Source organism: Brachycentrus maculatus, unplaced genomic scaffold, assembly GCF_059751285.1.
Source record: "Brachycentrus maculatus isolate JH-2025_06_01 unplaced genomic scaffold, ASM5975128v1 h1tg000186l, whole genome shotgun sequence".
Lineage (NCBI taxonomy): Eukaryota > Metazoa > Arthropoda > Insecta > Trichoptera > Brachycentridae > Brachycentrus > Brachycentrus maculatus.
Window position 1 is genome coordinate 961,090 of NW_028280937.1, and position 15,956 is coordinate 977,045.

Sequence of the window (15,956 nt, forward strand, 5' to 3'; positions counted from 1 at the left end):
CAATTTAGTAAGCGACCGGCTGGGCAAAGGGCCACACGTGCCTCCACGCACATTATTAAAAAAAATGTAAATTAGAATTTGTGCTTTTTTAGAATTCACATTGAATAAGTATTTTTTTTAACTCCTTACCTTTCAATAACCCTTTCTTTTCAGAACCGTTTATTAATTTCAAAGAAAAACTTAGTTTTTCAATATACAAGCGGTGTTGAAAGCAACAAACTCAATTACTTTAAATGTTAGCTGTGTTTAAAGAAAATCAAGTTGCGGGCTATCGAATATCCCGCCTTATGTAAGCTCTAAAATGCTCAGACTTCCACCTGCCATCGTATTATATATAAAACAATAGCTGGTTCGTCTCGGTTGAGGCACCTTTAATATTTTTTTATGTATTTTTCGTAAATGTTTGGGGATCGCTGGTGTAGATGTGTATGTGTGTAGGTGTGTAGGTGTGTAGGTGTGTGGGGTGTAGGGGAAGTGTGGGTAAGTTGGTTATTTTTTCCAGTGGTGCGGACCGCCGACCACAGGCACTCGTTTCTATGTCAATTATCCCGAATTGAATGCGTAATATCGAACACGGGTCGTTAGCATAAAGTCAAAAGTGAATTACGAACCTTTCCGAATCTCCATTTTGCATTACGCATACCGAGCATTACACAGTAGGTACATAGCTAGGTAATAGCCGCATTCGGGACTCATGTTAATATTTGACATGTTAACGAATAGTCTATATTAAAAAAAAATTGGGAGATCCGAGCCCCCGTATCAAACACTCCAGTTAAAACTGTCATTTATTCAGTATTCAACCATTTTTCTATATCTCTAGAGCTACAGAAAGAAGGGAAATTACGTTAGAGCCAGGCAACACAGACCATTTTTTCTTCCAGAGTGCAGAACCAATTTGCCATCGGTAATGCCTGTGTAAGATGATTGGTCTGCTGAACGGTCTACCAAGAGAGGTGGATCTGTTTCGTCTCAGCACTACTAGATTAAGGCAATTACTCTCGGATTATACGATATAACATGACGTATATTGGTGATTTTATTTTGTCTTGTGATTTTTCTTTTTATTTTCGTACGTTTTATTATTTTTTGCATTTTCTTAAAAACTCTGTGTTATTTTCTTTTGTGCATTTAAAAATATATACATGTAACATATATGAATTTATGTACATTATATGTAATTAGCTTTGCTGTCATGCACATGTAAATTTAATAAATCTCATGTTAAATCCCTAAAAATCAATGTAAACGCATCCGAGTATTGTTAAGCTTAATTTTTTTAACGACAGTAAGTAGATATTTGGAATAACTCTTACTGTCTATATTTCTAGCACTCACTCCAAGTGCTAGAAATATAGAAAATCGGGAGTGTACTGTACATATATACATAGATAATATTATGTATGTAATACACTCCAATACTTCTATGTTATTTTATATACAGCACGTTACACCTTTCACGTTTTGTATTTTTTTTCACTTTGTAATAATTATATTGTAATTTTAAAAAGTAAGGCAGTTTCTATAGCCAAACCTAATGCTACCTACACTCATGACCTCAAATTACGCACCGTATTGTTAAGGCGGGCACACACAGCGTGAAATAGTAGTTATTTTCCTGCGAACGAAGGTACCCGCGACCGCACCACTTGTAGCTGTGGTTTCAACATGATGTTTGTACATAATTTGCCTTCTCTTATGTTTCAGAACGTAAACAGTTTTAATAATATATAATGGCAACAAAAACACACTGCTGAAGGAAAATGGTTTCACGTGGAAATGACGTTCATTCAAATGAGAATATAGAGAACAAAAAAAAAACAAGAAATAAACTAATGTGAAGAAATCATAAGACAATCTGTACTGTTCTTGTTGAAATTTGTCATCATACATATCGTAGTCGTACAGGAGAAAGTGACCAACTAACAAAAGGTAAAATGTTCAGGAGGGCCATTTTAGTGACTTTTGCTTGGCAAGAAAATAAACATCAATGCAGTTAGTCATTTTTACCAAGTCAATATATTATACTTCCAAGTTTAAAATCCTTTGGGATGTTTTTCAATTCTAGTAAGATATCAAATAGTCAATGATCACGTTTTTGTAAGAAATGCACTTGGTCACTTTCTCCTGTATGACTACGATATATTTGTTTTGTGATTTTCCCTTTTGTAACTTACAAAACAACTTTGTTTAAAATCATTATGTGTATGTTATTTATAACTAATTAAAAATTCAACCGGTTTCGAATCAAACTGCTTCTTCCTCATATTATAAAAAATATATCCGGTGTTTATATTTGAAACACAGTTATTTTGAAAATTATAATTTATATAAGCATATAAGCAAATAATTTCGCCTCTTTGCCTTTTTCATATTCATGCATCTCCTCATACATGTCCACTTTCAAGTATTTGAAATACTTAATCATGTCAAGTTTTCCTCGGTTTTTCTCTGCTCCTATTTCCAACTACAACAGCCTCATAATATTGTTTTACTATTCTTTCTTCACTCATTCAATTCACATGCCCAAACCATCCCAACACACCTTTCTTGATTTTATCGATAATGGTTATCTATGATTTAAAAAAAATAAACCCATTTTTTTTACCATTCATCGCGTGATATCCTTCATACGATAGAAACTGTTTTTATTTCCGTCGCCTTTCGGAATATTACTGAGGCAATATGTAGCCGAAGCTTTCGCATTAATTAGTGGAATGAATCGCCAGTCAAAGGGTTTGCCAATGTTTGAATAGTCAGTCGATGTGAATTGACCTATTTCGGTGCAGTTTGGCCTGCCTCGGCGACCGCGGCACCCCTACATCCTCCCTGCACGTAGTACTGCATACGAACATGCACATATTGGCGACCGGACTGACCCATTTTACAATCCCATCGTCCGCGGTCCGCAACCCGCTACCCCTGGACTGGGATCCAGTGATAAGATAACGTCTCAACTACGTAGATATCAAACTTTAACTTTACTCCAAAACTTTTATTTCTAAGGACTTAATTAGATTTTCATCAACTGATTCGGCAGTCACTTTGTGGTAAAACATATCTACTTATTTTAATTTAAGTTTTACACAGTTTAATGTTTTACTTAGTAAATACCACTATTCTTAAAATCCACTGTGACACGTGTTTCGATGCATTCCTCATAATTTTCTGCGGTGTTTGAAAAAAGTAAAATATTAATTAAAAATGCCTTGATTAGATTTGGCATAGATTTAGATAGACTTGGTATTCAGAAACCGTTTTTTTAAGATGAGAGTTGCATTTATATTATTAACCTTAATTATTATATATACGATTTTGTCCGCCTCCGTAGTGTAATGGTCAGCATGCTCGCCTACCGTTCTGGAGGTCCCGGATTCGATTCGATTCGATTAGAGGGGGTTTAAAAAATATAAGTGATTTTTTCACTCTAATATTTATTCAATATTACACTGGAGTATTAATCAATATTACAAGTGGAGGGCTGATCACCTTTCCTTCACGTGTAATCGATCGAGATAACACTGCGTTTATATGAAGCAGTGCCCTATGCACCATTGGGGTGCGGTAAGGGCTTATTATTTTTTATTATTATTATATACAATGGTGATGGTTAGTTAGTTGGTTAGATTTAAGCTACATATGTATAATGAATATCAAATGAATTATTTTGATAATCACAAATGTAAACCATGATTTCCCTTTTGTGCTATTATAATTTCGCCAATGTTATTATTACTAGGAATGTATTCACATATTGAATATAATTTCTGAAGTGCCGGCCGCTCTCCGCACAATGCGATCGGAATCAGGTCCAGATACTGGGAATAATCCCTCGATAATTCCCATTCAATGCATCATACACACTCACATCCTGAATGTATTGTTTCGGTTGGAATCTAGCCCACATTCCACATTGTCGGTTGTCGGTTGTCGGTTGTCGGTTGTCGGTTGCTGGCTAGCTACAACCTACCCACTAATGAATAACCAAAGAGGTTTTAAATTATGGCATTATAATGTTCCAATGATTTTTAGCAATCCCTAACTAATCCATCAACAATGGAGAAGTAGCAATTTTTTGGTAGATGAATAATATTAAAAATGTTGTGTATAAAAAAAATATTATTGAATACATTCGCTGTTTTATTTTATTTAATACTTCATTATTAGGAATCATATTATAAGAATACATTTGTATGGATTCACTATTATTTTATAAAAAAGTAAAATGAAAGTCTCGGAAATATAAGTGGCATCCCTTTAAAATTGTCGTTTTAAATTAAAAAAAATATTTATTTATTTTGAAAATAATTCACTAATGAATAATTTATTCATTTATTTATTGATTCATTAAGGCATGAATTCGATATATTATGTAGAATATAACGCGCATCTCAAAAATATGAAAAATTACACTATTTATGTGGAAACAATGAGTAGTAATTTAAAGTATACAATTGAAATACGATTCCAGTCATTAAAAAATCCAGTAGGAAAAACCTTTGTTTTTTTTTAAGAGTCATTTTAGATTTTTTCGAAATGTACTGAACGGTTTTAAGTAAGTATTTTTATGTATTCGCGAATCGAACTCGGGATTAGTAGCCAAACGCGCAGACCATTACACTGTGAAGGGGAAAAAACAAAATAAATCTATGTTGTTTTCCACTCTAATATTCATGTAATATTACCCCGGAGCGCAGGGCCGATCACCATTCCTTCATGACAATCAAGATAATATTGCTTATATAGGATGCAGCGCCCAATGCTCCATTGGGTGCGGATAAGGGTTAGTAAAATGCATTATTTTGTTTTAAAAGAGAAGTTGCTAAAAGGATCATAATATTATCGACTTTGAGTAGACTTTAGAAGAGAGCAACATGAATTCATTAAATATTTACCGATACTCAATACCAAAACTCAGATTTAACGCTACTTCAAGGTTGTCTAGACTCCATTGCGGCAAAGTAAAAAACAATGTCAATTTTACATTATGAGATAACTTTGTGTAAGTTTTTTTTAAAACATATAATATTATTCGTACGTCCAAACTTACGTTTGATATGCAAAGTTTGTATCACAAATCCAGTACCTACCGTGTGAACCGTGAATCTGTTACCCACGGAAATATTACTGAAAAAAGGTGATCAGTAAAACTTAAAATACCTATTTGTTAAACTAATGTGTTAACTTCAGTAATGTCCGCCTCCGTAGTGTAATGGTCAGCACGCTCGGCTACCGTTCTGGAGGTCCCGGGTTTGATTGCATTGCACCGCATTTCCAGATCTGATACAGAAGCATCTAGGCTTCCTGACAGATCTTCTCTTGCAAAGCATTTTTTTAGACTAAGTTGCGAAATTTATTGAAAATGCGAAATGCGCAAACGGTAATACGTAAAATTTAAATTTAAAAATATGTATCGTATTTCATTACTCTTTGGAATTATTTTCGGTGACTTGATGTATGCAGGCCTTCCGCCTGCCTACGACCTGCCTCAGTTATTAATAATTATTTAAATATTGAAATAATGCTCTGTGTGGGTGCTATCGGCATAATTCCACACATGAATGTAACTAGTCCAAGGCCGAGGGCCCCAATTATTTACCATATACGAGTATAATATGAAGATTAATATGTGTTAATACGCGTAATTGTCAAACTCGCTTAAGTCCACTCAAAACTTTAATTTTTATGGATTCAAATTTTTATTTTGTAAACGAGGGGATATGTTTTAAGGCCTTACTCACAAACATAGAATTCAGGCCGCGGGAGAGGCTACACGTCCCTTCACGCCAATTTAAAAATTATATATATATAATAAATTAGATTTTCTTTAACACTTTGGATGCCTACTACACGGATCCGTGTATCATGCGTCTAGCTCATGGTCCTATCAACATACAAACGCGTCAGTCTAGTGGCAAATAAACCACATTTTTTTTACAAAAAATGATTTAATTGGTAATAAAGACACTTCTGGAAACAAACAAAAAAAACTGGCAGTTTTTAAAGAAAACTCATTTTTTTAAAGGTATTGAAGGTGTTAAAGAAAATGTATGAAAAATATTTTTTTAATTCATTACTTTTCCATATTTTTTTTCTTTTCAAAACCATGTATCCGAGAAAAACTTATTTTGTCAATACAAATACGGTGTTTTAAGAAGAAAAAAAATCAATTGCGCTAAATGTAACCTGGTTTTAATGAAAATTAAGTTTCGGGCTATTGATTACTGGGTCTTAAGAAAGCGGAATGATTCATTAAAAGGAATAAAACATTCTGAAAAAAGCAGATCTATGATCTAAAACAAGAAGAATAAGGAGGAATGAATCAACGGCCATATTTCGAAGATGTATTGAATATCTTAACAGAGACGAATCAATTTATAGAAAGGTACGTAATAAAACGGGAGGCTTCTGCCTCAAAACCTTCAAAACCTCCTCTTGACTTTCTAGTCAAGAGGAGGTTTTGAATTTTGAATTCTAATAACGTTTGTAATTTCGATAAAAGGAAAAAGTTCAAATAACTCGTAACATCAATTAATGTTTATAAAACAATGCTGTATTGATGTAATACTTTCAATTGTCTAAATGAAATTCTCTTTTTTCGCCAATGTTATAAATAACAATGCTTTGTTTATTTTTTCACCGATTACACCAAAACATCTTTCACATAACAAATTGATGTTTTACTGAAGTAAAATTGTTTATATAAATTTAACAACATCATGATTACAAATAAGATAATTGATTTATTGTTGAATTTGTTTTAAATCTTACAAAACACACCAAATGACCAAATTAAATAAAAGGTATATGTTTTATTTATTGCTGATTATATTGAGACGGGTATGTATGAGGAGATACACCAATGTGGAATAGGCGAATAATGTTTGCAAACATAGGGTGTTGTGGCGTTCTATCTTCTCTGCCTATCCCTTCAAGAAAGCTGCGTAAATATTAGTTAGTTGTATTGACACCAATAGCTACGTAAATTTTGAATGGCATTAAATATATTTATTATTGCAATTTTTTATTGTAGTATAAATCGTTTCATAAAAAAATTGTTTCACATTTTCAATAAATTTCGCAACTTAGTTTTTAAAAAAATTGCTTAGCAAGAGCAGATCTGTCAGGAACCCTAGATGCTTCTGTATCAAATCTGGGCATGCGGTGGGACAGCTTTCAATGTCGTATAAATCCAAACATTCGGGACTCCAACCCTGCTGCGTTAGCCGCCATCTCGAAGTATAATATGTCTATCTTTAGGTTGAAAATTACAATAGACGAACTTGTAGGAAATATGATTTTCTGCAAATTTAGCAGTCATCATCTTTTCCTTAAAATCGTTATTTTGTATGTACACAAATATTTCATCATAAATTTATAATTTTTTTCGGATAAGCCTAAGCGGCTTGTGTTTGAATTTATGGCAGAGTAGGCTCGAATATAGAAAATCTGACTCAAAATCCGCGACACTAACCACAGGACCGCAACCCGATTGCTGTTGTTGTATTACATATTTATCACATCGGTATTTTTTTAAAAACCATTTTAAAACAAAACAATAATGACGTTATTCTTATGAGATTACTGTTTCATATTAGCCAGAGAGGTATCTAGGTAGCGGTGGCATTAACAATGTCATTATGGCTGGCTGAAAAAAAAACTGGTTTGCCAATGTAACACTAATGACACATCTTATTATTCTCGGCCATAGACAACCGTGAATTGCGCAAATACTTCGTAAAGAATTTCAAGGTAATATGTTTAACCCGTATTCGCAAATCCTGATATATATTTTTATAAAATCAATTAAATTAATATCCTACGTGAATACTTTCTACAAATTGCATGGATATTTGTAATTTTCAGGTTATTTTTTATGCGCCTTGAAACAGACAGAACTCAAAGATCTATCTGTTTTTATAAATCCTGTTAGTATCTGACCTAGAAAACTCCACACAAAAATATATATTCGGCCGGTCCTTACCCCTTGCATCCTCCCTTCATCCAGTTATTAACGTCATTCTCATAATTCGCTAGAGCGAAGTCTAGGTCTAGAGACCCTTCTGTCGAAAACTAAAAGCAAAACAAGATTTTAACTGAATAATTATTATTTTGTACTCAATATCCTCATATCGTCGCGTCCCTGACTAACTGGCATATCTGCGTTCGCACAAATTTTACACTGTAGCGTTTTCTTTGCGTTTGCGGCAATTACCGTTAATTTTGTCTGATATGTATGTATTTGTGTATATGGTCGGTAGGGAGTGGACTATTTTATTTTTTATATACGTATATTTTTTTTAAATTATACAAATCGCTCACTCCTTTCAAGAGCGTCATAAATAAAAAAAACTTGATTTTTCAGGAGAACGTTTTTAAAGTTACAAATGTAATACAATGTATGAAAAATAAATATCAAGACACTTATTAAAATTTTTACTATGCAACAGAACTTTTGAGGTAAAACCTGAAGGTTTTTTCTCCATTTGAAAAATATTTAGTTTATTTAAAAAATAATTAAACAATACCTTTTCTTCAAAATGCAAAAACACTTTCTGCCCTGTAGCGGGTAAATATTAAGTTAAAAATATGCCTCTTTTGCTGGGATATAGTACATTTTCTGGGCATTCCAAAAACATGCACAACTGAAAATTTAAGATTTTTGATTTACAACGTTGTTGAAAGGAGTGAGCGAAATGTGTAATGCTGATTGGGAAGAAAGTATCCTATCTTCTTGTATATTGACCTCTTCCCTCTTTCAAAGGTAAGTGCTTCTTCTAATATCATTTCCACTTGTGCCTACTTGTAGCCAAGCAGCCACGGGTTTTTGTACGCATTAAAGTGATTACATACACGGCTTATTTTCGCTGCCAAGTATTGTGAAATGCTACGGCTTCATTAGTCAAATTTCCACACGCGTTTCGGGGGCAAAAAAAAAAAGTTAAGTGCAAAATAATTCTACCTCGCGTCATGTCGCGTGAAGCCATGTACCGAACGCGGCATAGTGACTCTTGGGGGCGCGGGCGGGTCGCCCGGAGAGCGGTCACCTTAGCGAAATGTCACATAACATCGGGCTCTATCTAATGCATACTTTAGTGTAACACGCAAAACGCTGCGGAAACATTGTACAGCTATGTAATAATAATTTATTCTTCTTCAAACTCTTATCCGCACCCGATGGTGTGGTGCATATGGCACTGCATCATATAAACGCTGTTATCATGATCGTCAACACATGAAGGAAATGTAATCAGCCCTCCACTTCAGGTACCAAGCCAGGGTAATTTTGACTAAATATTAGGGTGAAAAATCATTTATATATGTTTGATACCCCTGGGAATTGAACCCGGGACGTCCAATACGGTAACCGAGCGTGCTGACCATCACACTACGGAGGCGGACAAATAATTTACCTGGCTATTACTGCTACTTCTACCATCACGCCGTTTCGCTGCAGGGGTAGGCAGAGAGGATGGAACCCCATACTCGTCTGTCCTGACATACACCCCTAGCTTCCTTCACATCCATACATCTATTCATACATGCCCTCCGATTACGTAGACTTTTGACATGATCAGATTTTAGTTTCTGATTGATCGTGCGAAGTATTTTTTCGGCCATCTTCGTTCTGTTGTCCCTTTCACAATTGCCAAATATACTTTCTTGGTCATTCTCCTGTTATTCATTCGCTCCACGTGTACATACCACCTTTAAGAACTCTTTTGGATCTTACATTCTTTTCTAATATCTTTTTAATTCTGTCATACAACGATTTTACAAACATTCGTCCTAAGGAACGTGAAGGAACGGGAACGTGTCGGGAATTGCGACAGTTACGCATTTTTATCGATTGTTGCGCGGTTTGATCGGTAATCGTGAAATTATCCGGAACATTGGTCTGTATGTTCCCGATAGTTACCTTAAGACAGCGTCGGCATAGATTGTTTCACATTCCTATATACAGGACCAACCTGCCAATGATTATACCTGTAGGAAGAGCTACCTCTTTGTTGAACATTATCACATTGGATATTGATCTGTTCCATGTGTCCGAAGCCGGATTCTTCTACACCTTTAAGTCTTCTTGCTTACTTTTAATATATACGCCTTGAATATTGTTAATTTACACACACATATATATATATATATATATATATATATATATATATATATATATATATATATATATATATATATATATATATATATATATATATATATATATATATATATATATATATATATATATATATATATATATATATATATATATATATATATATATATATATATATATATATATATATATATATATATATATATATATATATATATATTATTTTTTTTTTTTTACTAAATATTTTTTTTTTGCTGAATAAAATTTTAAAAAAATATTCTTCATCTTCGTTGAGATTTATTTATTTTTTGTTTATTTGTTGACTTTTTTAGTAATTAAATTAAATTGTAACGCGCAAAATACAAACACCGTCCCCTAATACAAAGTGAATGAAAAGGTAGGTATGTGATTTTGATTAGCTCACTTTTATAAAACGTTTCAAGGTTTTCCAATTACGTATAGTCAAGTAGTTTCAAGTTTTCTCGAGTGGGACGCAACCCTCCTTTATATCAGTACACCCCACGAATAATGCTCAAACTACCTAACGACTATTTAGGGCGAATTGATGTTTCGCACATGTATTTTTTTAAGTGAACCTTCTTAGGCCGCTTCATTGATTGGTGCTTCAATTGGTAATACTGATATCAATGGTTTGTACTGACTAAAATATGGGTTTTATATCCGTGATTCTATATTTTTGATATAACGAAAAAAAATGCTTCTATTGTAGTTCCAGATTTTGTTGTTGATTCGGACATAAACCATTTTTCTTGCGAACAAAGTTAGATGCGGTAAAGAATCATCTGACACTATCTTATTCTATCATCACTCTCTTTTGCTTCATTCCCGTAGCGTCGGAATGTTTAGCTAGCTCTCTTTCTCCTTCTCTCTCTACGTCATATCTTTTATCTCTCTCATGTAACGAAATGTGCCTGATAAACGTGACGTAGGATTCCAAGGATGGAATTTCACTATCAATTCTCGTATGTTATATGTAAATTATAGTCTCGTCTTTTATTATGAGTGAATTATATCTCATGTTTGATTGGTTGAAATATATTTCTGTAAAATCGTTAGTATTGAACTTTACTTTGTCCTTGATTTTTTCACATTTTTATTTTTGAAATAAAATAAAATCTCGTTTTTACGCAGTTCCGGCACTATTTGTCAGGCGTGTTGACATGGCTACTGGAGGAAAATGCGTCTATAACGGAAAGAGCTGAAAGTTTAGTCGTAGCTGGCGCCCCTCGTAACCCTCAAATTAGTCAAAAGCCCTGAAAAAGCACTCCGTCCCTGTTTCTTTATCAATGCAAGAATTATCCAGTCGTGAAAAGGACGTTTTTCTCGTGTGGGGCCTTTGTTATTTTTTATAGGTCCTCTTCGGGACCCTTCTGACAGTACCTACATAAACATAATGTAATGTGCGCAGAGTGGACCCTTCGCTTTGTGATTTTTGGGTTCAAATTTACGATGTTTCGTATATACAGTATTATTTGTTTACAAACTTACCGTGTATTCGTACATAAGACGCTTTAGGAATATGTAACCCTGAATTATTACACACAAATACCATATGTACTTTTGCCTGTCTCCGTAGTGTAATGGTTAATAAGTTTGGATAACACCCGCGAGGTGTTTAGGTCGATTTCTACCTATTTTATTAATTTGTTCGGGTTTAATAATGATATAGTCTAATATTAAAATGTCCGAAATCAGAAATATAAAAAAACGTATATTTTTACTATTTTTTATAATTTATATTTGAAGCAATAATTTAGTGATTTTCTATTTTATAATTAAAATATAACTTTGTTTTAAAATCACCTTAAATATTTTATTATAATTTAATTATAATGTCTGCCAGTTTCGAATCTAACCGGTAGATATTATAGTAATTATAATAAAATATTTATAGCGATTTCAATTATAAAACTTCTTTTGTTTCGAATAAAAAGTATTGAGATTTTATTTATTTCTGATTACGTTATATATAAATAGTAACAAACAAATGGCCGTACTACTATCACAACAATAATTAAGGTTTCAAATTTTACGATATGTACGCGCCATAACCTTATATTTGACAGGTAACGTAAATTAACGGTTTAGCCATGAAACCAACCATAGACGTGAAGAAAAAGCACCCTCTCTTAGTGGTAAAAAATCAACTATGGTAACGACGCCATTTTGAAAATATACGTCTGCTTCGGTTTTTTTAGCACGTTTATAAATCATGGGTAGAATTGCTAATGTTACACGTTACACAGTGTAAAAAGTAATTACTCGAACTACCCAATGGACCCTGTGAGTACCCAGACTTATACCATATTCCCATCTCAACAGACTTCTTCGTCTATGTTGAGATGGCGACGAAAATATTTGCTTATATTATTTTTAGATAATACGCTGAAGCGCAGGAGTGATCAACTCGCCTTCATGTAAGTGCCAAGATAACACTGAGTCAATACAATGCAGTGCATTGGGTGAGGATAAGTGTTAGAAGAAGAAGATCTTCAGATAAATTAATTAAAAAAATATCATAGTTAAAACAAAATATGTCTTCACTATATTCTACATACAATACTTGGGAGTACATTGTTATTGTTAACACATTTGAAATGTCTCTTTTAACAAAGCATTATTTTGATAAAGAAACACGTTTACTGTAAACACAAAGCTAACGCAATTCAATTCACCGAATCAGAAGTTACCTCCTTTATATTCAGAAAGGGAATCCCTTTGACAATATTTTTTATTTGATTACTTTCCTTTTGTGAGATTTGCGCGGGAATGAACATTCAGTCGGATATAAATGCAATCGCAGGAATAATCTTTATTGCTCCGTGTTTTATGGTTTACCCAGAAAGAGGATTATAACTCAAGTTTTAGACCATTATTCAGTGTTCTTTTAAAACATTATAATATGAATTTCTAAAACGAGAGATATAGTTTTATGTGCAATGAATACAATACTTATAGGATTTCTAAAAACAAAATGAACAAAAAGTAAAATGCAACAGTAATCTGCCTATAACTGCTTTCTATGGAAGGTTTGTCACTGCTTTTAACTACATAGTAGCAGTAACAAACCATCCGTTAAAGGCCATTATTTTGTTTTTATTTAAAAATGAATAACCCGCAAAGCCTCTATTTATAGAAGCTTGTCTGGAGGTAGGATAGTAAGGATAGGAAAGGTAAATGTGAAAAATATATCAAAAAACACCCAGTGGCGTGCACAGAGTTTTTAATCAAAGTAGGGCAGTAGGGTTGGGTAAGGATAAGGCATAGTAGGCACTGGTTGTATTTCTATATGGAACGCGAGTAATGCAGGGTAGGCACTGCTTTTCTGCCTATTGAGAATGCACGCCTCTGCAAACACTGAATTTATTTTGTTATTGCATTTAAAGATTACTTTTTGTTATCCCTAGACCACAGGACTTGTTTCAGTGTATCTTAATATGCGGCTATCGCAAAATGCACGACGATAAAAAAAACTCACATTTTACCGAAAACATTTAAAAAATAAGTGCAACGTATTTTTTGAAAACTATATATAAAATACGAAATCAAAATACATCAGTAAAAAAATTAAGATACATGCTAGTTATCACTAAATTCTTTACATGTGTTGCCTCAGTGCTTCCCATAGATTGGATGTCCGTCGTAAATTTTACAAATGTCCCTTAATCTAGGGATAATTAATATTTCTTTTCCCTCTAATTATAGTGATATTAATATTTTGTTGTTTATGATTGTGCAGGTTTTGCGCTGAACGAGTTCGTCAGACACTGGGAGGCGGCGAGGTACTCCCTGCCGGACCGGGGGGGCGGGGGCGCGGGCCTTCGGAGGGGCCGGAGGAGCGCTCCGTCTGCGGGACCACTGGAACTCAAGTTCAAGGCTCATAACAGGTGAAACTTACTATGGATTGTTTCCCTATCACTTGCCTGTAAAAATATCAGATTGATATGTCATTAATTTCATTGAGAAGTCAATGGTTTCTCAAGAACTCTGGTATTTAACTGAGATTTTCAGCATGAAACTACAGTGATGCCTCGGATAACATATTCAATTAATTACATATATCTATAAAGTTCATATATCTATATAACTATATAACTTCCAAGAATTTGAGTAGTGTGGTTGTCAATAATGGGTAGAATTGGTGAGTGTTACACATGTGTAAGGTGATCACTTGAACCAGCCTATGACGGTCGTCAGCCCCGTAAATGCCCAGACTTCCATATTCTTCTTCATCTTTGATGAGATGTCAAAAAATAATATGAATTCATTCATTCTGCGGCATAAAATATGCTATTGTTACATCAGCCTCAGCTGAGTTTGGATAGTCTTGGATATCAGATTTGAAAGCTAAAGTACTGCCATGCTACTAGAACCTGATTCAATCGATTGATTTTATCGGTTGCCAATATAAATTTTATATGTTTTAAATTTCAGAGAATTTCATCTCCGGCTACATCCGGACCCCAATTCCGTATTCGCCGATGGAGCCGAGTTCCACAGTACCAGTGGTCCAGTTGACTTCGACACCGGGAACGTTTTTTCTGGAACGCTCGAAGGTTATTATTCTTTAAGTTTGCATGTATAACCTGGTAAGACACGTGCCATGGCGTAGTTGAGTAGACACTCGACTGTGAAACTGGCGTCGCTGATTCGATTGCCTTCAATTGCAAAGTAAATTTGAGAAAGATTAATTTTCAATTGATCTGAATTTTATATATTTTTCACATTTACCTTCCCTATCCTTGCCATCATACATGCAGATAAACTTCTAAAAGTCGAGGCTTTACAGCTTATTCCTTTGAAAAAATGTTTCAGTTAAATGATTTATCTTTTTTGTATTAGATGACGAGGCTTCTTCGGTGCATGGGATGATGACGTCTGACGGATTGTTTGATGGCACAATTGTGACGCCGAATGAGATCTACTATATAGAACCCTTGCATCGGTATGGAAAGAGCCATCCGCAGATCCACTCCGTCATATACAAGTCATCGGACGTGGTGCACCCGACCGCAGGGAAGCAGCCTTGCGCATCTCACGAGCTGCATAAAAAATCTCTGAATGAGCATAGAACAATGCATAATCTAGTAAACCAGGGTACATTTATTAGTGATAAAGGTAGTTTAAGTTTGAAACGGAGCAAGCGATGGCTGCCAGAGGAGGAGCTGGATGTATTCAAGATGACCGACCTCGCGTTCGAGGAGGATTCTCAAGAGGAATCCACTTCCCTCAAGAATCCGAGCCTCCCCATCGACTTGTTCATTCCATACTATGACGAGGCCAACGTGGAAGCCGGCGTTCGTAGGTTAAGAAACGGCACAGATCTCACCCGGGGTATTCTCATCGACAGTTACGACGACGAAAGCTACAATGACGACATATTCTCGAGGCCAAATTCCAAGAATCACGTAGAAGTAAAAACCAAACTGAACATTCCGCACGATATTATAAATAAGAAGCCCGTCGGGTTCACGTACGTGTCTTCACTGATGGGGAATATGACTGATTCTGTCTTGCGCCATGTTAACAAGAGAGCCACAATAGACCCCAAGAAGACCACTTGCATGCTGTATCTGCAGGGCGACCACCAGTTCTACCAGAAGTTCGGGTCGGAGGAAGCTTGTATCGAAGTTATGACGAGACATGTTCAACGAGTCAACTCCATATACAGGGTCACAGGTATGTACCAATAGTCTTAACCCGATCACCCTTTTTAGAATAACCTGACATTTACGCCATGCGATTATGCCATCTTATATATCTTAAAACCATTAAGATAATTAATTATCTGTCTAAGCTTTGAATGAGATTTCTGCCA

At 34.6% G+C, this 15,956-nt stretch overlaps 1 protein-coding gene and 1 long non-coding RNA gene across 2 annotated transcripts in view; both read left to right on the plus strand.

Annotated features, from left to right (window-relative positions):
* LOC148307874 (uncharacterized) overlaps positions 1-4,047 on the plus strand; it is a 30,703-nt gene extending 26,656 nt beyond the window's left edge. The window contains exon 3 of the long non-coding RNA XR_015837773.1: positions 1,708-4,047. This is a non-coding gene — a long non-coding RNA (uncharacterized LOC148307874). The remainder of the gene's footprint in view (positions 1-1,707) is intronic.
* Positions 1-15,956, plus strand: part of Kul (Kuzbanian-like) — a 133,980-nt gene that overhangs the window by 100,645 nt on the left and 17,379 nt on the right. Inside the window, exons 2-4 of the mRNA XM_088262698.1 lie at positions 13,878-14,025; positions 14,573-14,694; positions 14,981-15,817. Coding sequence (XP_088118824.1) covers positions 13,878-14,025; positions 14,573-14,694; positions 14,981-15,817 — 1,107 coding nt within the window. The remainder of the gene's footprint in view (positions 1-13,877; positions 14,026-14,572; positions 14,695-14,980; positions 15,818-15,956) is intronic.